Below are 21,661 nucleotides of genomic sequence, written 5' to 3'. Positions count from 1 at the left end.
CTGTTAATTTCAAGCGGCAATATACAACTAGATTTCATAGTATCCTAGATACATGTATATAGTTAAACTGGTCAATAAACGGAATTTCGGGTACTTTTCCGTCATTTTGAATTTGTTCATGTTGTTACATACCAATAAAACAAGGTACCGGTACCCACAGTCTGTAGTTCGAAATCATTTGAGAAGGGATTTCCTCATTGTGGTCGTTTGTGATGATACACTGAAAATCATTTGTTTTGTACCAGTATATCAATATATAGCAATAAATAACCTAAATCTCTATCAATTCTTTCTATGACCTCCTTCTTTGGACGATTGTCCTTAAAGCCTCAGTAAATCCAAACCAAATGAGATGAACTGATTTTATATTATTCTAAAGTAACTAATTTTTTATTCATTTCATGTCTATCCGATTATAAAATTTTGATTCTTTTTAACAAACGACTATCACCTGATAGAAGTAATTAATTTCATCATGATTTGTGATCACGTCATTGATAAACTCAAGAGTAATTGCAAGTCATATTCATTCAAGAAGCTTTTTGGCAAATATCACGATTTCAGAAAAAATATATCTTAAATTCAAATGACTTCCCCAGGTATTAAGATTAACAAGGAACATTGTACCTAGCTTCCCGATTGGGAGTATATTTCATACGTATTTACATTATATAGAGTTATAAACTATAGGAAAACATAACCGCTGGTTACATCACCAGTTTTAAGTAGAGACTAGAGACATTATCAGAACAATACAATATAAAAATATATTACCTCTAACAAAATAATGGACGGAAAGAATAGAACCTTAGATTATTGATAGACATAAAATTATAGAAAGTAAAAAAATAAATTCAATTTAAAAAGGTTCATGTAAAACTACTACGTTATACAAATATCAAATGTATATCAATGGACTTTGATTTCGCTTCACAAATGATTAGAGTCAATAACATCACAATAGACATTTTTTATTTTTGGCGAGGAAAAGCATTTAAACGTGTCATCCCGGCAGAATGTTCCCTTCTCTCTCCTCATGGTCGGTCCAATGAAACTTCAGTGGGTTTCCATGTTCTCTCGGGGTAACCATTTCTGGCCTTTCGCCAACCCGTTTCCTAAAAGAAATTAATGATTTTAATGCTGGGCCTTCTTTTGCAAAATTGTATGCCTAAGAATTTCAGATTTAATCATTTTTGTTCATTCTTTTCACATACATAACTAATAGAAACTAAACCAAATATACGGTTTTTTTTTGTGAAATTGGGCTCTGGTTCCAGTTCAATGCATCAGTTAAAATTTGAAACTCTGATGAGTTCAAATTTAATCTTGAACTCTGGAACTGGGACCAGGATTCTACTGCACAACTACGACTATATACTACGTACCACCACAAAAAAGCAGTATTAACTAAAAGAGTATATTAATTTATACCTTTTAAAGAAACAGTTTTGTCTCCTGATTGAGCATTAATAGAGAGATAATTATATAACATTCATGAATAAAGACTGTACTGATAACGTAAACATACATAAACAAGCAGATAGCTACTTATTAGTTATTGTACACAGGAAATTAGTATGGGATACATGTGATGAAAAATCACTACAGAAATGGCTACAAAATATCTATATAAAGAAAATATTTGACAAGCACATCACTTAAACTGGCATATAATATCTGAAGCTAAAACTAATTCCATAGTCGCGGCTGACTTTTAAATTCCAAAAATTGAAATGATTACAATTTCTTCTTTGAGAAGCCATCCCACAACTGTGGAACTAAGCCCTGTACCACCACAACCTTTAAAAGCATACATATGTATAACAAATCTATGATGCTATATGGTACATACACATAGGATTGCCTATATTCTGTAGACCACTGAGATGCAGAGTGAGTCCTCTCGAATATAGGAGGTGGTCGTTGAGGTGGTTTAGATGGACGAGGTTGCGGTATGGGAGGTGGTTGTGGCATTGGCTTTACAACTGGTGGTTGCGGTCGCGGTGGGGTAGGTTCTGACTGTATCTGTACCAGGTCTACTGGTATGAGATCAACAGGTGTTCCACGAAATCTCTCAAAATACTCCTTCGCTAATGAAAAATGCAGGATAATTACATGAAAGTTGCATTTTGAACGAGAACTGTTAGTAAATACTACATAAATATGAAATGGTCCGGGAAGGTTGGATGAAGATTGTTGAATATAGATCCACATAAATGCAAGGATACAGGGTTAATATGGTAAAGTCTATTGGAGAAAATCATCTAAAGTTCTTCAGAAATCTAAAATCAAATCGACTTCAAAATTACATTATAATCCAAATGTACGCATCAGTAAAACTTCATATCACTCGGACCTGTAAACCACAACATATCATCAGTGATAACGAGAAGTGATAGACGTTAATATACTGGGGACACATGAAGGTATTCAAGCCAGGTATGGGTAGGCAAAAGAGTAAACTCCTGGATTGATTACATTGATTTCTTACCATTCATGCCAAGAATGTCGACATATTGAGCAATATCTATCATATTGTCACGACGGGTACGTTGCATCGCTTCTTGTATCATCTCATTTGGTATATGTAAACTGTAGACATCATTATATTCATCAGTTAACCACCGCACTTCATCGGTTTTTAGATACCCTGAAAATCACAGCAACAACGGCAGAAATTGCCAGTAAACAGAGATGAGATTTAATGAATTACAGCATAAAATGTAGGCAAGGAACTAACCGCAATTATCAACATCGTTTTTGTATAAGGCATCGGCTAAACGAACAAATCGCTGAAACCACGGTATATTTTCCAGTGGATCTATATTTTGATCGGGACCGTAACGTTGGGTATGTAACAATCGCTTCTTTGTATCCTGAAAATATACCGCAAGTCGACACATTTTATCAGTAGAAAGCTTTTTTCCTTGCGTCACCAATACGCGAATACGCGGTCCACGCAGTACTATAATCAAGATCAAGAAAGCAACAACACAATGAAGTGGCAGATATCTCAGGAGTGCAGTAATGAGTATTGGTATGCACATTACACCGGTACATTCAATACAATATATTTGGAGCCAGTTCCACAATATTGCGAGTTAGTATACCGGTAACTCTGCAGTCAAATTGAATCTGGCTCCTGACGAATACAAAAAGCGTATCTGAAATGAAGCATTGCATAACGAAACACGAGCTAACAACATTTCTAATAAGAGACATTGCTGCTGGTAAAAAGCAATATCAATATGTGACAATACCTGTGTAAGAAAAATAAAGCAAACGGTGATATTAATGTCTTATAATATAAAGATATCATAACAATATCATAAAATATACCGGTAGAATTAATAAATGTTGGGTAAAATTTTAATAAGCTATTCTGTAATGAACATACTATAATGAATTAAACAGTCAACCTCCACCAACACGTCACCAGCACTAATAACGAATATCCAAGCAACAACTTAACCTGCATTATATATAATATTAATTAACCCGACCCGATGCAGCTAAGCTACCGTACATATTTCAGCGACTAGGCATCGACGGATATACCTGATATTTGGATTGTAAATCAATTAAATGAGATTCTAATGTGGAATATATCGGATGGTATGATTCCTCAGCGCGGATTTCGTCAAGATTTTCCTGATGGATTTTCTCTCTTTTCAAGTCCTCGTATTTCAATTCGAGAATCTCAATTTGATCTTCAATTCCACGAACCATCCGCTTATGATTCTCCGACTGGCCTAATTTCTTTTTTCTCTTTCCTTTCTTTTTCAAGCCCTAGATTTATTCATGGCAGTTTTAATGATTAGTATGTAGATTAGCGATATAATTTCTTTAATACTCTTCAAGGTATTTGAGGTATCATACCTCATATTTTGAATGAAGACTCTTCAATTGATTCTCTATTTTTTGAACAGTTTGTTGGTGGAGAGACTCTGCTTGACGCTGTTGTTCTTTTTCTTTTTGACGTTTCTGATCATTTTTTAAGCTCTGTTTACAGGAAAATCAAACTGTTTTCTTATTTTCTATTAATGCGTCAGTAAATGAATTTTAAGCTCGATTCGGAACTACCTCGTACTGTTCCTCAAGCTGATTAACATGTTGTTCCAAGTTTCGTGCACTGATTATATACGTATCTTCCTGCTGCTTGGCATAGCCCATTGAATTTGCATTTACCAGATCGGATTTCATATCCTAACAAACAAGTGAATAAATATATTTTGGCTCTACTTCCGAGCAAAACAAAATCATGATTAGCTTTGTGTGTTCAGACATCACAATATTCTACTCATCCACTCAAAAAGCATTATCATGGATAATTTTATGCATCTATCTACCTGGTATTTCTCTTGCAAATTGTGAAGTTGGCCTTCTAATTTTCTGGCAGTGTTAAGATATTTATCCTCTTGTTCTTTAGCATAGGCATAAACCTTTTGATTGCGAATGTTATTTTTAAGATCCTAACACGAAAGTGATAGATGTAACTAGTTTTTCAAATCGAGTCTTTCTCATGATTCAAGATAATTTCTACTGATCAATGAATGAAAAGGAATCAGAAAGGAAGACACTGAGGACAAAAGCAAGCAAATCGTTTTTATGATTGCGGTACGTAGATGAATCATAAAATAGTGAGGAAGGATGAAGGGACTTAAAAGAGACAATACTAATGTACCTTATATTTGGAATCAAGATCACGAATTTGAGTTTCCAGGTCTGCAATAGCTTGATTTTTTTCCCTAGGACTGATTGTAAACATCAGTTCTTCTTCCAACTCTCGGCTATTACTCAAATCCTAATAACAATTCCCTTAATCTTTAGCATTTAGTTTGTATCAATTTGCATTTGCAACAACTTGAAATACTATGTTTTTAAATTATCATAACACAATCAAAACCAGTGTTGATCAGTGTATACACACACATAATAATCAATATGTGAATTTAGAAAAAAGTTAGTGCATGTAAAAATTTAAGACACTGCATCAAAAGAGTGAGACATTTCAGTTTACCTGATATCTGTTGTTAAGAGTATGGAGTTGAGCCTCCAATTTTTCGATAAGTTGTTTATGAGCAAAATCATGCTCATTTAACTGGCCTAAGGCTTCATTTTGGTCTCGTTCATTTTTTAGTTTCTGACAAAAAAATCGGCAAAGATCGACCAATTAGTTCAATTCCACAATCACTGCACTTTTTAGTTCTATTAAATGGTTGTAAAAAGGTTTAGTTCCAAACATTACTTCCATAAATGCACAAACAATTATATTAGTGCACAGCTATACCTCATGTTTAGCTTCAATATTATGTATCTGACTTTCCAATGAACTAATCGCTTGTTCTTGTAAATCGTGTTGTTTTTTCACTTGGTTTGCAGCCAGTTTTTGCTTCTGTTCCTTTTTAAGATCCTAAACAATTGATACTGACTTGTATAGAAATATTCAAACAATTATCAAATTTTCAAGAAATCACCCGGTAGCTGAAAACGGTAGCTGAAAAGTACCGGTGCCTGTTACCGTTATTATTCAAGAATTTCATTTATTATTCATATAACATATCAGAACTCTAGATGGACATTGGCAAACCATAAGAAATAAAGAGAACAACAATGCAGAACAGAAAACATAATTGCAACAGAAACAATACCTGATATTTCGTGTCTAAGTCTCCTATTTGTGTCTCGAGACTATCGATCATTTGTTGTCGAATTTGTTCACGTTTTTCATTGTTAGCTTTACGTTCATTAGACACATTCTTCTTTAATTCCTATATTGATTCAGTTACACGTGGTTAAAAACATTTTTAGCTAAAATGCTTTTTTAGTCCCTCACAGAAGACAACACAGCAGCGCAAACATTTTGTTGATATAAATAGTATGAAAAATGAACACAAATCTTTGATAAAATCTGATTCGTGAAAGATGATAGTACCGGTATTAGCTAATAATGAGTCAAACTTCTGTAGAAACAGAAAACAGAACTGGTCCCATAGTTTCCAGTTAAAATATGACTCCACGGTAAAACATCAGAAATGAACCAATTTTAACATTGAGTTAAATTCACCTAACAACTAGGGAACTGTTTCAACATATAAATTTTCTTGAACAGTAGCACCGAGTAAAGTATGATTCTTACCGTGTAACCACTTTCAAGTTGTTTCAGTTGGTGTTCTAACTCATCGATTCGTTTTTGTCGACCAATATCAATAGGGGGTGCAAATGGTTGAGCCGGGGGAGCAGGGGGTGTTGGTAATGGAGGTGAAACTGATTTCGCCTGCAAAAACACAAAACAACATAAGATTTACAACAGGTTTATCCCAGGAATCCTAACATAAGAGACTTAGGACTATAAACATAAAATCATGCAAATAAAGAAACAATTTTTCATATATGTGCAAGTAAAGCATGTGATAAAAAATACCTTTTTTGGTTCTTCACGAGGTACTTTGATCTCTCGCCCTCTATGTGAATGAAGCGGTGCAACTCCTTCTGGTAGAGGCCAATTTGGACCGGGTGTAGGGCGCTCGATAGCGTACTCCAGTGGTCGTTTACTCGTCGGAATAAACATACCAGTTCGTGTTGGAGTCACTTTCTCTATATAATCCAAAAACTGCTGCCATCTATGACCAAAAGCATAAAATATTTCTATATAATCCTGAACTAATGATTTGAATAACACAATGATGAACTCACAGATACTTACACATATTGACCTAGTCCTTTATGATCACATCTATTTATGATACGATCAAGTATATTTTCCTGTAAAGGCAGTCCACACATCCAAGATATATCCTTCATCTAGAAAACATTGAAAATAAAAACCAGTTCGTCGAGACACCTGTTTATTGAATTCCGAAATAATTTAGACTATACAGAGCCATTGAACATATTAAATACCTGTTGAGCTGACAATGTTCCACGGCAGTATCTATCAGCTTCTATTACAGCTTGCCGCAAATGCTCGATATCAAAGTTCATATTATTGACTAACTGTGACTCGACTGCTCGACGCAACTTGGCATCTTCTCGGTCACGAATAGGTGGAAGAGGACTAAAAAATTCAAAATCAAGCGCGGTAAGACTTCTTGAATCGCCATATTCATTAATTCTTAACTAAAGTAATCAGTTCTTGTACCCTCACTAGAAGCATTATCATCTTGAAATAAAACAAGTTGTAAATTTTTGAAAAGAAAAAAAAGAGTTTCCAAGATGAAAATTCAGTAAAAGGGTAAGGAAAGTACCAAGATAAAAATTCAGTAAAAGGGTAAGGAAAGTATAATGATAAACTGCCAGTGACACAACGAAAAAGGTTTGATGAGAAAGAGGTGCTACATAGACAACAACCTGTTCCAAAGAGGAAACTTTTCAGCTAGTGAATCTTGCAGTGGATCAAAACTGAAAAATTGTGCAGCAATGTGAACAAACCTATCATAAACAAAACTTTTATCAATTTTGAAAAAAATATTTCCAAGCTTCATTGAATAATTTTGCATAAAAGATTACCTTCTGTGAATTAAATACAGAAAATCATCAGCATTATTACATATTAATATATACATATCAAAATATATGTACCTTGAAGTGTGTTGTCCATATGGAGGATCCACCTTGTAATAACCATGACCTTGGTGTAATAAACCTTCGGGCCTTGGAGGGTGATTAGGGTTGGCATCCCATGCATATGGTGGAAGTGGCTTTTGATTCCCACTAGCAAAATATAAGAGGTGGACACACAAAACTTAACAAATGTGTTGGGGTGAAATATAAATGAAATGCTTCTAAGATAACAGGATTCAAAACTCAATCAAGCGAATACAGAATCAAATTGGACAGTGGAAATACATGGATTACGAGAACTTACTTTCTGGATCGATTTGTTCCGGGTGAATTTCCTTCTTGTCGATAAGCCATTGGATTCGAATACTTTAATCCACCGTCAATGTACGATAATACCTTCTCATAATTTATTGAACTTCTCTCCTTCGGATTCAAGAACATAGAACCCAGCAATCGGAGTAATCTCGGGTTGACATATACCTGAACGTAATAGAATTAGTATTATTAAGAGATTCTAAATTCATTCCAAACACAGCAGAATCAAAGGTATTTGTGCCCACAGTAATGTCCTAATCTAGCAAATCAACAAGTGAAAGTATGTATTCCCGGTTTTAAGTGAAGCCACAGTGAGTTTATGTAGGCAAGACTATGTCTATGTTGGTTCCCACACATTGTATTTATTGAATGAGACTAACGTTAGCGTTGCTATCATTAACAAACGCTTGAAACGTGAGAATTAATGAACTGAAATTTATGCCAAGAAATTGAAGTTATTAGCACCACAAACTCCATTGAGTGAAACCTGGTCTCTCTAGATCAGGTTTATCTGAAGTTTTATTCACATGAATGGGATATGTGATATGGACTACCCGAAGTAAGTTCTGTTTGGCACAAAATCCGACTGTGGTTAAGCTTGCTTTACGTGACAGAACTGCCAATTGACAAGAATGCACACCTGATTTTTCGTGAAAGCCATACTAAGATTTTCAAAAGGCACGAATCCGGTAAGCCTGCCATCACCGTGTGTTAAATCGATGTAGATGTCCTTTAATTTTTGTCGATCGATTCGATGCAACTCACGATGGATTAGCTCCGCAAGTCGTAGTTCTTCGCCTTTATTGAGCACTATAGGTTCTTTCGGCAGATACCGATCCCTCGGTAACAAGTGATATAAATCCGTTTCATCCGGAATCTGATCGGAAATACTCGGCGTGTACGCGCGATTCGGACCGTGGCAGACGGCTTCCGACCCGTCGCCGTTCTCTTGTCGCAATACCTCTGACATCGGTTGATACGTCGGACTGAACGTCGATATAGGTGGCAGCACTGAATTCTGGTTCAGGATTCCGTTATGTAGTTTTGTACCCGTATAATCGTGACGATGAGAATTTGCGTAATCCTGATGAAAGAGAAAAATCATAAGAAAACTGTTCATTAAAGCTTTATCAACATTCTTGACATTTTGGAATAATTTTTCATTTACAGGGAACAAATATCATTAAATTTTCTAGGGATATTAAAGATATTTTGGTGCTGAGGAGTTGACTGCAATATGAGATTACAGCGCCTATGACTGAAAAGCCTGGCATTAAGAATTTCTTTGATTTCGAATAGGCACGTTTCAACTGGAATTTCATAGTTTGTTTGGTTCATTCATCGAAGCAGTGAAAATCAATAAGTCCTGTATGAGCTGAATGGGTTGCTATTTACAAAATAATAAACTGGTCTCTCCTATAGCTAATATTGTCTTAATAAACAATTTCATGAAATTTTCAATTGCACCAGGGCAAAGATTCTCCCGGTACATGTTTGTATAGTTGAAGAACAATTCAGTGGCCAATATAGTAAGACTAAGAAGCCAAAAAGTTGAAAACCTCAAAAATGGTTTCACAGCTACAGTAAATAGAAATACAGTCGAACCTCGTTAATATGATTCGGCTTACAACGAAAACCTCAGTAATACGATGATACTAAGAATTCCCTGCTTTTCTTATAGCATTTTCCTATAAAAATGTTTGCTCAGTACGATCACGTTAATACAAAACTCCCGGTAACACAATGTAACATTTTTGTCATCTTCTATTCATTTCTATGATAAAAATGAGCATAATGAGCTCCCCCTTTTTTAAAGTTGGTCGTCTGAGTTATCTATTTTGTGGTGGTGCTGACCACACATGCAATAAACTCCACTATGGGGTGTTTGTTTGAGGAAATTATGGAATTTTTTCTATCAAATGGTATACGAAATTCGGTAAGTCAACGAATTTTCATTTTTCCACGGACATCGTACTAATAAGGTTCGACTGTAAGACACCGGCCCAGTTGCAGACTTGATAAGCGTTGTCTCAAATTACTGATGATTTAAACTTTAGACCAAGTAGAATGATTTTGCACTTAAAACCACGACTACGCAACTGGACCTTGAGCAAATGAATACATAATTCATGGAACTAGAAAAATCATGAACATATTCAGCAGAATAGAAACTATGTTAGACTTACAGAACGAGGTGTTTTAACACTGTAAAAAATCTAGAGATCATAGGTCACAAATTAAGTGATCGGGAGGAAAATAACTAGCCTAAGATATACACATTATGATTATCATATTACGATGAAATGTTGAAATATTACTCATCAAGGCTGTTTCGGAGGAGTACTTATTATATTATATTAATAATATTGACCATTTACACAAATATACGATAGATTTTCGCACCGAAGAAGCCTTAGATCAGCGATGTTAGTTAAAAAGGTGCATACCGGTTGAGCACTAGAATAAACGGGTTTACGAGGTGAAGTTATATCGGGTTCGTCACTTTGCTCTTTTGCAGCCAGTTTCAGTTTGGGTACGTCAACTGCCAGAGATTGTTCACTCACCACTCGTCGTGCTGGGGGTGGTTTAATCTCATCGGATTGAGTATCTTTCTGCACAGGTGGTGCTACCACTGGTGGGGTATGTGTGGATGTTGTTTCTGAGAGTTTAGGGCTTTCCTTTCGAGATAATTTCCGTGGACTTTCGTCCCTAGAATCAGTTAGAAGAAAGATTATCTCAACATTATTCAAAATTCTACAATTATTTACAGAAAACCTTTTTCACAGGATTTCATTTGAACACTTGAACTTGCGTACACTGTTTACATTACAAAGCCAGGTAGATATTAAAGATTTCTTTGTTTAGTAAACATTTGAATGTAAATCTATGAATGATATTCTAAACAGAAGAATGCCAACACAAATGTTCAACCATGGACTTCAATACAAATTTGATTTCTAAGCAGTAGGTGTAACTGGGTAGTCTTAGAGCTATACAAAATGGAACTTACTCGGAAGATGCATTTTCTAGAACATACACATGTTTTCCGCCAACTATTTTCATGCGAACATTTGGAGTGTAGTTTGTTCCGAATGGAGCGTATTTGTTTGTAGCTGAATTGTTCATGATTCCGTAATCGAACATATTCCTTGAAAACTGAAAAAATTAAATCAAATGAACTTTAATTCAAAGGGTTATAAGCTTCATTTAAGGGGCTAATTATAATAGTTTCATTGAATTCCCCCAAATGAATCATTACTTTCTATCAGTACCAATTCTTGATTTTACAAATTCATGCATCTTTGAAGGAAAGTCTGAACTTATGAAAAATTGAAAAAGTGAAAAATTTACATAGGCCCTAGGCCTACATCATAGTCATTGATATGATCCTCATACTTTTTTCTTCAGATTTTAAGATCCATAAATCAAATTAGGAATGCAAACATGATTTCAAGGGATGAAATGTGTGATCATTTAGTGAGCTTATAACCATTAGTCATATTAATTGCGCAGTGCATTTTCCATAATATAGATTATTCGAAGTGCTATGATTATGTCATTACTTACCCTATCCCACCAAACCATGTTGACTAAAAAAACAGTTTAATTTAGAATTCCAAATCCAACAAATTACTTAACAGCACCAAGTGCATTTAACTTAATGATCTGGTCTAACTTTATTATCACATCTAAATGCGTAATTTCTATGCAGGACTGTAAAATGCAGATATCAAGTTCTTTAAACTCTATTATTATCATGAAATATAGGCCAGTGTCATTTGAATACGTTTAAGTGGGTTTGTAAATAAATTTCAAAAAATTGACTGAGGCGATTATTCTGCCAATCAAAGCAACATAGGCCTATAATGAGATACCAGTAAGTACGTAATAACACTGAGGTTGTGATTTTAGTCAATTTGAAAATTACAGAAGAAAAGGAGTTATTTTCATAAAAAACTAGTGGCCCTTAACAGAAAGAATACAAGAGAAGAAATGGGAATTTGTTAAATTCATTTGTTAAAAACAAATTCCCAACCATAAGACAATCACTAAATCCCCATAACATAAGGCAAGCAGTGCATAATATCTCGAGCAGTGAACAAATCAAGTCATTTCAAAAGAATTTTTGTCAAGCAAATTTAGGCAGTGCATCAAATCGTCACCGGTGAAATTCTAGTTAATGGTCACATAGGAGCAATAGAACATAAGAGTGAGCAAAATTTGATACCTTGTTTTCAAACAACCCGTGGGAACCTACGCTAATTCAAGCTTTTGAATTGACACCCTAAATACAGAAAAGAACTAAACGAATAGATAAATTTAAGAAACAGTTTTAAAGCAAAAATAATCATATAAGCCCTACGTTCGCAGGCCTGTTGCGTGGGATGCTTACTCGAATTGGAGGGCATATTTTTGTCAAATTCATGTCATTAGCCCAATTAACTTACATTTTTTCAACAATGATTTTAATCCATTTGAAAGGTTAAGCCTTAGATTTTTATTACAGTTGTGAGCATTTTCAGTTACGCCTAGGCCGCAGGGGTTTAAAATCCAGGCCCCCATAGGTGGGACGTGGGAGGGGGCGCCACTGACTTCGACTATGTTTTTTTGTGGCAGCAATCCTTCACTATCAACAAATGAATATTGGTGTTTGGTGTTGGTTATCAAATTCTAAACATTTCCTCCCTCGGTTGAAATTAGTTACACAATCAATCAAATGTTGTGCTTTTTGTCAATACATACGGATTGGAATGTTGGTTTTAAAATGATAGGAAAAATAGTAGAGGGTTATCTTTTTGAACTCACACGTCTTCCTTGTTTAGGCATCTTCTGTTTGATCTTTCATTCATGTCACTTGCAGAGATAACCTGTTTTCAATGGTGGCACCAGTCCTGTCAAAAACTGACACTTCACATGTTGAATTTTCACATGCACCTGTGTCGCGCTACACTACCGTTGCTACAACAACGCCAATAGTGAACGCAAGATGGCAGCACCTCCTTACCACACTGGGGTTAACAGTTCACATTCGTATTCGGGTTACGTCGGGTTAAGTTGGTTATTTAATCAACCCTCAGTATTCACAAAGACTTTACCTAAATCTGGCCAAAGTTAATATTGGGATTTTTCCTGATCCACAGAAAAACTGTCTTCAGTCAATACATATTCAATAAGAATCATTTCATTATGGTATCTTACTTTATTCAGCATTCAATAATAATAATGACAGTTGATTAGAATTCAAAATATTCGGGTTATTACAAAAAATCATACCAATGTACACTACAATAAAAATTGTAAATCTTACATTCAGAAGATTCTCCTGAAGTATTCTCCTTAGTTAATTTGGGTTTTATGAACAATTACTACCTACTGAATGAATTAATAAATAACATAATTTTAGTATTTATGTGAGTACATTATTCGAGACAATTCTTCACAGAAAATTATTTCATCAAATGGCACAAGTGAAATTACCGATGATAAAAATAAACAATAAAAGACAATTTACATCAATAATATGAAGCTATCTATGGATAAAGGACTAGATTGATACCTTAAATGTACAAAATCTACAAAAATAATATCAAGATTACATAACTGCTTTAACATAAACATGCAAAAAATATTTCTATTAAAAACTCAACCGTACGTTGCAAGCTGAACTAAATGCAAAGAAAATATATGTAGGTGTAAATTCACTAGATGAAATTAACAAGCTGTAGAATTCAAAGATATTTATACCATGGCTTCATAAAAACAATACCTCAACTATTTAGTGAACACTAATTCATAAGCTGATGTCATGAATGTTAAATGCTACAAAAAGTGAGGAAACCTCAAATGCAATCTAGATTGGTACTGCAATGTACTAGTATAAGGCTATTAAAAGCCCATTGTATCTTGGAATAAGAAGACTATTGTAATGTGAAATACGGATGGGCACAAACGGTATACAGCGACATACATATACACTAGAAATCTGCATTTACCGGGTACCTATAATATGCATTTCACTCATGAATGTGTGAAGATTTTACAAATATCGTTCCTAAACAAAGAAGACCCTGAGTGCTTAAGGACTAATATATAAGATGACAATTGCATTGGAATAATGTACCTACGAAGTGTGCACCTAATTTTTCAGATGATTGAACGAAGGTCTTCTACACGAGGCTAGCCACAGTATCACAGCAAATGAGATCAACAAATCGTGCTGTACAAAAATTAGGGCGTGAGCGATATTGTGCCTTGATGATATGGTAGTTTATAATTTGGCCAATGTTTTCTCCAATCGAGCAGCAACAAATGGCTTGCGAGCGACGTCACGTACGTAGTTGACTAATGCCTCTTTCTTTACATCAGTACACAGAACCTGGAAGCAAAAATTTGAAAAAAATTCTAAATTTGTCAATATTAGAGTTCAGTAATTATAGAGTTAAGGGTACTAGAGACAATAATAAACAGAAGTTGGACCGGTTTAAAAAAATACAAGTTGGATAGCTGCAAGTGTTACTTTTAAATCTTTGCAATACCGCGGTATATATTTCTAGTTAGGATAGGATCCATTTTATTAACAGTACATTGATAAGAACAAACATGCGGCAGGATTATTGTAAAAGGCTTACCCTTCCATCCGTAGTTATTGAAATTAATCCCTGAGTCTGGGTGTTGAGAGCAGAGGCAAATACCACATCAGTAGATATAGGAATAGCACCGAGATAACAAGAAGTCTCCAAATCACAGATGAAAAGTCGACCATATTTTGAAGTGACGTATACCAAACCTAAATCGCTGCTTGCCTGAAATTGTAGATTATTTATTGTAAACAGGCCAACTTCATTACAGTTCAGAACAGATTGAAATCCTCAAATAAGGTTAACTCGGTACCTACATGGATTTGAACAGGAAAATCATATTTGTCCGACAGGTCTGGATATTGTATAACGTCGCACGGACTGGTTAATGCCATGTTGGAAGGATTATGAGGACCCAATTCCACAACATGAAACTTCAGCAAATAAAATAACAAAGAAATAATTACTTACTAGAAATTGTTGAAAATTCACATTTGAAGTAGAAAACCTTTCGATCAATACCTTTCCATATTGTGCATCTCGGCTTGCCACACACATGACAGTCGATGGAAATATGTTCCAGTCAAACTTATATCGAGTGAATGAGACTGCATGGGCTGGTATACATTGACTGATTCCATTCTCTTTTGAGAACAGTTGAGTAACTCCACAAATACTCGTATCCTTGAATGATTAAACATGGTTTTTTTAGTTAGTGAGAAAACTGAATCATACGCGGGAGGTACCTCCCTGATTGTACAGTGAAACCTTGTTTCAACGAATTTCAGCGGACAATAAAATCTGTTATATCCAGTATGAAATTATCAAAATTTACCAATTTCAAACTTAATTCAGACTGTTCTGTAATAACTGATAGACCGACATCGTTATATTTGAAGTCGCTGTAACAAGGTTCCACTGTATATTGCCAGGCAATTCAATAGTCCAACCTCAGGCAAAAGTCCTGTCAATGCACACCACTTCAATGATGAATCAGTTTTGTAACTTATTATTTCCGAATAATTCAAACGACTATGGCGCATGAAAACCAATTCTGGGTCTTTCAAATCTAAAAGAAATAATACTCCACTTGTAAGTAGCAGTTGAATGCATATAGACTGTGAATGCTTATAGACTGCGATGGTCAATCAAAATTTATTAACAAGATCAATTCCTATCTATTCTTTGAAACTCTTAGTTCTCGAATGAGTTGATAAATTCGGGAAAAGTCTTTATCATTTAGGCCTACCTGAGTGTAATGACCAATGATACACTGCACTCTCAGTAACTAATGCAATTACATCTGCAGTCGCCCATGTCCAAAAAGAAATATCATTCGCAAGTTCGGCAGTACGAAGCAAGGACCGAGACTCAACGTTAAAGACTTCGACCTTTTTCTTTGCTGAATAAGAAAATACGATCAATGAAGTCTATCTAAAATGTCTCAGGGTTGAAAAATTAAATCAACGTAAAAGTATAGACTACCTTTTAAGGCAAGAATTGGTAATTGCGGATTCATTAACATTGACTCTGCTCTGACGCTCCATGTTTGTGGATTTTGATTTGCAAATGGAGTAAAAACTGTAGCCTGAAATTAAAATTGTCCGTTATAATTTGAAAGACGACTTAAAGCTGAGGGTCTATTGGGTTGTGAGGGCAACTTTCAAACAATGTATTAGGCCCTAGATAAGATATCCAGCACTCACAAAATATTGAATTGATTTCGAGTCTCCTTTCTCCTTTCTTGATTTTGATGCTGATTGCTTTCCTCCACGGTCATGACGGATGCATATCCATTTATCAGATGTCATAGTAACTCGACTCCATGTTATCTGGTCGGGGGTCACATCAAGATCCGTCAACTGGAAGAGAAAAATCAAAATTACTGCAGCCATAGTCATGGGACTAAAAATTCTGTAGTTCACTGTAACAAACACACGTAACAATATGAATTGAATTTTACACGGATAGTGAAAAACTGTGGTGTAGGGTATCAATCTAGGAATCATTATTGCATACCCACACCAACCAGTCAGTCAGTCCAGTGCCCCCGTGTGGACGTGGTCGTTATCAACCATCATAAAAAATAAAATACGTTAAATATACATCATTTACCTTGACTAATTCACTAATTGTTATTGGGGGCACCTCATCGACCATTCCTTCTCACGTTCTGATTCGTTTACATCTCAATATATTCGAATACAATATTTTAATCAAGATATGTATTGAGAATATCTATTCGCTTATTCCTTTACCCACGACGTTGCAACAAAAATAGTCTTTGATTTACTTATTTTCTAACATCAATCTAGCTTCATTTTTTAACATTCTGGATATACGTTTGATTGATCAAAATTATATTGATAATTTCAATGTGGATAAATGAACTTTATCATGATACAGCGGATGAATTCGGGTGAAATATATAAAAAAGTGGATAGCAGATTTCGATGAGACAACCCGTACAGCTCATTTCCGGGTTTTGAGAGACCGGTGTTTTGGGTTTTAGCGTTTGAACGGAGGTTTTGTCCACGAAACAGCTTCAAAATTAACCATGTTCACTGGTAAAACGTTGTTCTATAAAATATCCATATTTTTGGTTAGTTCACTGTTCGTATTTGCCGATGTGAGTGGCTTAGGCGAAGTGATATGGGCGGTGAATACTGGCGGTGATGCCCACACCGACATCCACGGTATTCGATACCAGAAAGACATGTTGACCGCCGGAATTCCATCGGATTATGGTCGTAATCTAGTCATCCAACGCGTCGTACCGCAGGACCAAGTACTCTACCAAACGGAAAGATATCACACGCAAACATTCGGATATGACATTCCAATCAAACAGGATGGAGATTATGTTCTTTGGTTAAAATTCTGCGAAGTTTGGTTTACAGCCGTCAGACAAAAGGTATTCTACGTGACCGACACAATCATTTATTCCACCTGATGAAAATCACAAAATTAATTAGCTTAAAAGATTACGATATTTATTTTTTCGTTGTGGCTACTCGTACGGACCCGTACGGATTACTCTGGAGGCTATTCGTACGAAACTAGGAACTGTACTACACTAATAAGTATCGCTGATTGGCCGATTAACGTCGCGCATGGGCACAGAGGTGCGCAACATAGAAAATTCAAGGAGAGTGTGGAGAATAGAGTTAGAAAAAAGTAGAGTGGATCAAGCGAGATTCGAACCCGGGCCAGTGAATAACTAGCGCAGCATCATACCACTAGACCACCGAGCTCACTGACAGTCAGCCGAATGTTTTGACTAGATATAGCCTGACCTTACCCTAACCCTATCACATCCCGTACAAATAATTCCAGAGTAATCTGTATGGGTGCGTACGAATAGCCTCCGGAATTATTCGTACGTGTCCATATGAATAACCACTTCGTTAGTTTTTACTACTTGAAAAATGGCATCGGAATATATGAATTGAATTCGGCGTAATATTTTTTCTATTTCAGGTATTTGATGTTGTTGTTAACGGTCAACATACCGTAGTCGAAGGTCTCGACATATATTCCCAAGTAGGTAGAGGAACGGCGCATGATGAAATCATCCCATTTTCCGTGAAGAATGGAAAACTCAAAATCATGGGCGAAACATCGTCGCTAAAAAATGGGCAAATCAGAGTAGACTTTGTAAAGGTAAACTTTGAAATCCATTTTGTTTGCTAGCTATCAACTTTCAAATCTGTGAATGATTTCTGAATTTTGGTCCTGTTTGTGCTGACTATTTCTGTTCTTTCAGGGCGATCTTGACAACCCGAAAATAAACGCTCTTATAGTTATGAAAGGTTCTGTCGATGGTTAGTTATCATTTCAACAATTACCAATTTATCTTTCCATACATTTGTCAACCCTCAATTCATGATAGCGTTCTTGTATCAAATTTTCGACTATCTATTTTTGTAGATGTGCCAAAACTACCACCCATTCCCGGTATGGTGAAGCCACCCAGCGAAGAGGAAGATGAAGAAGATAAAGAAGAAAAAGTTGAAGAAAAAGCAAAAGAAAATAGAAATCGACGCACATCCGGCCCAGCAGTTGCTGACCCGTATGCCGGTGATGATACTAGCAGTATGATGTTGCCTTTGTTCATCGCAGTTGGTGCTTTCATTCCTTTGGTATTTTGTCTGTGTAAATTATGAAAGATGGTCTGTTATGACAGGGAACTGCTGAATGTAGTTGAGGTAAATGTGGTAGATCTATAATGGATATTTGCAGGGGATGTGGCAGTCATGCAGTATGTAGTACGCCGTCTAGGTTGTTACATTAGTAATTACGTATATTTAACATTTAGATGTCTCTTTTCTAATTCCAAAGGATAATGAATGATTGTAATAATTGTAGAAATTGATTTATGATTATTAGTTAGCCTAAATGATTAAAGTGATTAATATTTTGTTGCAACTTACATTGAAAGATGAATTGAAATTATAGCGAATGCAGTAGAATATAGACCTATAGCTATCAAGCAGATTTTTCGGTATAAAGAATTGTGTTGGCATTATATAATGTTTTGAGTGTGTGTGAAGGGAATGATACATATCTTTGAATAGAGTTATTGTATTGGACATATTTGGTGTTGATTGAATTGGTATCGTATATCACTACGTAGTAAGTAAGCAACTGCTGTATTTTTGTTGTAATTCATCGTTCTCATGTAAGGAAAAGCAGAGATGGGTACACAATTCAAACAGTTGCTTTTTGTTGAGCTACATTTGCTACATTTATAGAAGATTATTTCAAGATAGTAGAAGAAACAGCTGATAGTCGAGTGAAATAAGATGCAGAAACCGCCAAATGTAGACTGGTTTTACATGGAAAAATCCACTATATACTGATGCTATACTGTAGACTTAGCTCAAGTTGGATCTTGTGGGACCGTAGAAATGTGTCCGACTTGAGTGATAACCAATTGACCATAGTGTCACAAAAAATATTTCAAAAAACATCCAAGTTGAACAGTTATCAAAGTTGATCGTAGGCACTATGTGCAGAGTCTACTGTATAATGATTTCAAATCAAATTCGTATTTTGGTATATCTTGGTTTTTTTTTTCATATATAGCTGATAAATAAGTGGCTGCATAATATGTGGACGAGTATTTACTGAAAGAATGTAGAGCTCCCATGTACAATGTACGTACATCTATATGAAAAGGCATTTCATTTGTACATAGAAACATAACTGGTTAATTCACGCAAGAATGGATTTGCTAGTTCATTGTATAGATACCTCAATCAATCATCCTGGTTAGGATATTTAGTGAAAAAATTGCAGCTTATCACTGCTAATAACTAGGCCTACTGTGTTCAGTTTCACAGAAATTTTACTCAAATTTCAGGGTTTTGAGGCAACTTGATTAACAATCAGCCTAACCATTTTTCAAGCTGAAACTTCATTAAAGTGGGCCCCAATCATCTAGGAGAATTATTTGTAAGAGTGTATATTATGCGATGTTTACTGTGTTAACAGCAAAAGTAGTAAGGGAAGTACAGTAGTACTATGTATTTGTATATTGAGGTCTCTGTTAATGTATTATTTTTCCTGAATAATTTAAGTCTATTGTACGAATTGTATGTATATTCGTGACTGCCTTTGACGTCTGGACTGATGTAATCAGTATAAGTAATATCAAATTTAAGAAATCTAGAAACATACCGTACTTGAAATGCAAGTAGTTCAAAACCATTTTGATTTTAACTATGATAACTAAATTTGAAGTTAGAATGAAAAAGGTCGTAGAACCAAATGTAGTAACCGGGATATTAAGATAAAAATTTGGGCCAATTTTATTTTTCTTATTAAACCATTTATGTTTATTTAGGAAATAAAACACTGATAAATATACATTTGTACTGGGAAAAAACCGTACAATAAAATCAGGATTTGACGCTGTATATGTGTTTACAGATATACAAAATTAATGTTCATTTTATTTCATGATTTTAATTTTCTGTAAATATTGGTACTGTAGAAGATAGAAACAGTTTCCATCCATATCGTATTGCATTTGAAATGAAATGTGTGTGCACATGTATAATGAATATGGTATTTTATTATGTAATCTTCATTAGTCATTACTTTCTCACACTTAAATGGAGGTGGGAATTTTCTTTTAGAAAAACATTAATTTCATCAAAACATGTTTCAACTCATCAGAATGAAAATATCGTCATGGCAAGCATATTTGAACTCAAAGCATTCTTATTAATTCGTAGATTTTAGATTTCAAACATACGACTTCACTTAAAAATTCAATTTGATCAATTTTTACTTGGCTGCCACCTTGCAATACTAGCTGGGTTGTTTGGCCCATGTAAATAGAGTTAAGATCTGATATATTACTTACGATGGCCATGTCTGATTGATGTGTACCTTTATATACAGTTAACACGCCCATATGTATATATATATTTTGAAAGAATCCATGTGCTTATTTATATATATAGCTATCTATTCATGACAACATTCTCATTCTTAATTTCAGTGTGCGAGTCAATGATGATGTTTTCATATCATGTCAAAAAATCTTTCTATTAAGAAAATAAATATGTGAATGAATAAACTTATTAACTTTGTAATATAATTTAGATCTAAGTTGTTTCCTTTCATTTTAAGATGTATTTATTCAGAGATTTGCTGAACTCTTCTTCAGGTTTACGTCTCTTCTAAAACGACGAATACTTAAGTTTTGCCAGTACATTGTTATGTTCCATCTTCTCTTTTACAACTAGTCCCCAAGCTATTGAAAAAGCTTTGATATGGGGCTACTCATAGAGTGCGCATACCATGAAGCTTGTCTCCATGACCAGGCAGGATTCTGTCTTGTGAATGCAGCCAGGATCCAGTGACCTGGCTTCTCCATTGAAATGCAGCAGTAGTTTCTTAACCAGAATCTTCCTCCATATCGCTGCCCAATTGAATAATACAATATAGCTTACATGATCCCAGCAGCAGTAAGCCTGTGGCAAAGACAGAAAGAAGTAATTTCAGCTCAACAATAGGTGTCGTCCATATCGCACAAGTTTAGACTAGGACAGGAGGCTGATTGAGTTGTTTTTTGGCCAAGATATTGGGGGTGCTATGTAATTTTGTCCAGTACGCCAAGGCTTCTAGAGATATCAGTACCAATATCTGGCGAGTCAGAGATAACACTGGCTAGATAAATGAACTAGTGATAT

General features: G+C 35.1%; 3 protein-coding genes across 10 annotated transcripts; 1 reads left to right on the top strand and 2 right to left on the bottom strand.

Annotated features, from left to right (window-relative positions):
• Positions 1–6: 6 nt before the first annotated feature.
• On the bottom strand, positions 7–12,822 carry LOC141899262 (uncharacterized). 8 transcript variants are annotated; one of them, XM_074785452.1, is made up of 24 exons: positions 12,685–12,808; positions 12,107–12,163; positions 11,446–11,468; positions 10,889–11,034; positions 10,326–10,587; positions 10,065–10,094; positions 8,519–8,962; positions 7,868–8,043; positions 7,582–7,713; positions 6,904–7,057; positions 6,707–6,804; positions 6,425–6,623; positions 6,140–6,277; positions 5,652–5,771; positions 5,291–5,413; positions 5,021–5,143; positions 4,685–4,804; positions 4,084–4,206; positions 3,880–4,002; positions 3,559–3,789; positions 2,741–2,876; positions 2,492–2,650; positions 1,853–2,090; positions 7–1,115 (listed from the first exon to the last, which is right to left on the bottom strand). In XM_074785452.1, the coding sequence occupies exons 3-24, from the start codon at positions 11,461–11,463 to the stop codon at positions 1,004–1,006; spliced, it is 3,405 nt and encodes a 1,134-aa protein (XP_074641553.1). In that variant the 5' UTR covers positions 11,464–11,468; positions 12,107–12,163; positions 12,685–12,808; the 3' UTR covers positions 7–1,003. The 8 variants fall into 8 exon arrangements, with proteins under 8 accessions (XP_074641553.1, XP_074641555.1, XP_074641552.1 ...); XM_074785454.1 differs by lacking the exon at positions 11,446–11,468; XM_074785451.1 differs by lacking the exons at positions 11,446–11,468; positions 12,107–12,163 and having other exon boundaries at positions 12,685–12,822.
• Positions 12,823–13,088: 266 nt separating this feature from the next.
• On the bottom strand, positions 13,089–16,714 carry LOC141899912 (clathrin heavy chain 2-like). The gene is made up of 9 exons (XM_074786529.1): positions 16,572–16,714; positions 16,163–16,318; positions 15,942–16,044; positions 15,706–15,858; positions 15,407–15,525; positions 14,979–15,140; positions 14,774–14,890; positions 14,508–14,681; positions 13,089–14,254 (listed from the first exon to the last, which is right to left on the bottom strand). Exons 1-9 carry the CDS (start codon positions 16,614–16,616, stop codon positions 14,147–14,149), a joined length of 1,137 nt encoding a protein of 378 aa, XP_074642630.1. The 5' UTR covers positions 16,617–16,714; the 3' UTR covers positions 13,089–14,146.
• Positions 16,715–16,938: 224 nt separating this feature from the next.
• LOC141900480 (malectin-A-like) lies at positions 16,939–21,032 on the top strand. The gene is made up of 4 exons (XM_074787396.1): positions 16,939–17,370; positions 17,937–18,119; positions 18,223–18,280; positions 18,387–21,032. Exons 1-4 carry the CDS (start codon positions 17,014–17,016, stop codon positions 18,620–18,622), a joined length of 834 nt encoding a protein of 277 aa, XP_074643497.1. The 5' UTR covers positions 16,939–17,013; the 3' UTR covers positions 18,623–21,032.
• The last annotated feature ends 629 nt before the right edge of the window (positions 21,033–21,661 follow it).

This window comes from Tubulanus polymorphus, chromosome 2 (genome assembly GCF_964204645.1).
Source record: "Tubulanus polymorphus chromosome 2, tnTubPoly1.2, whole genome shotgun sequence".
NCBI classification, from domain to species: Eukaryota; Metazoa; Nemertea; class Palaeonemertea; order Tubulaniformes; family Tubulanidae; genus Tubulanus; species Tubulanus polymorphus.
Note: the sequence above shows the minus strand (reverse complement) of the source record. Positions and strands in the feature narration are given on the sequence as shown.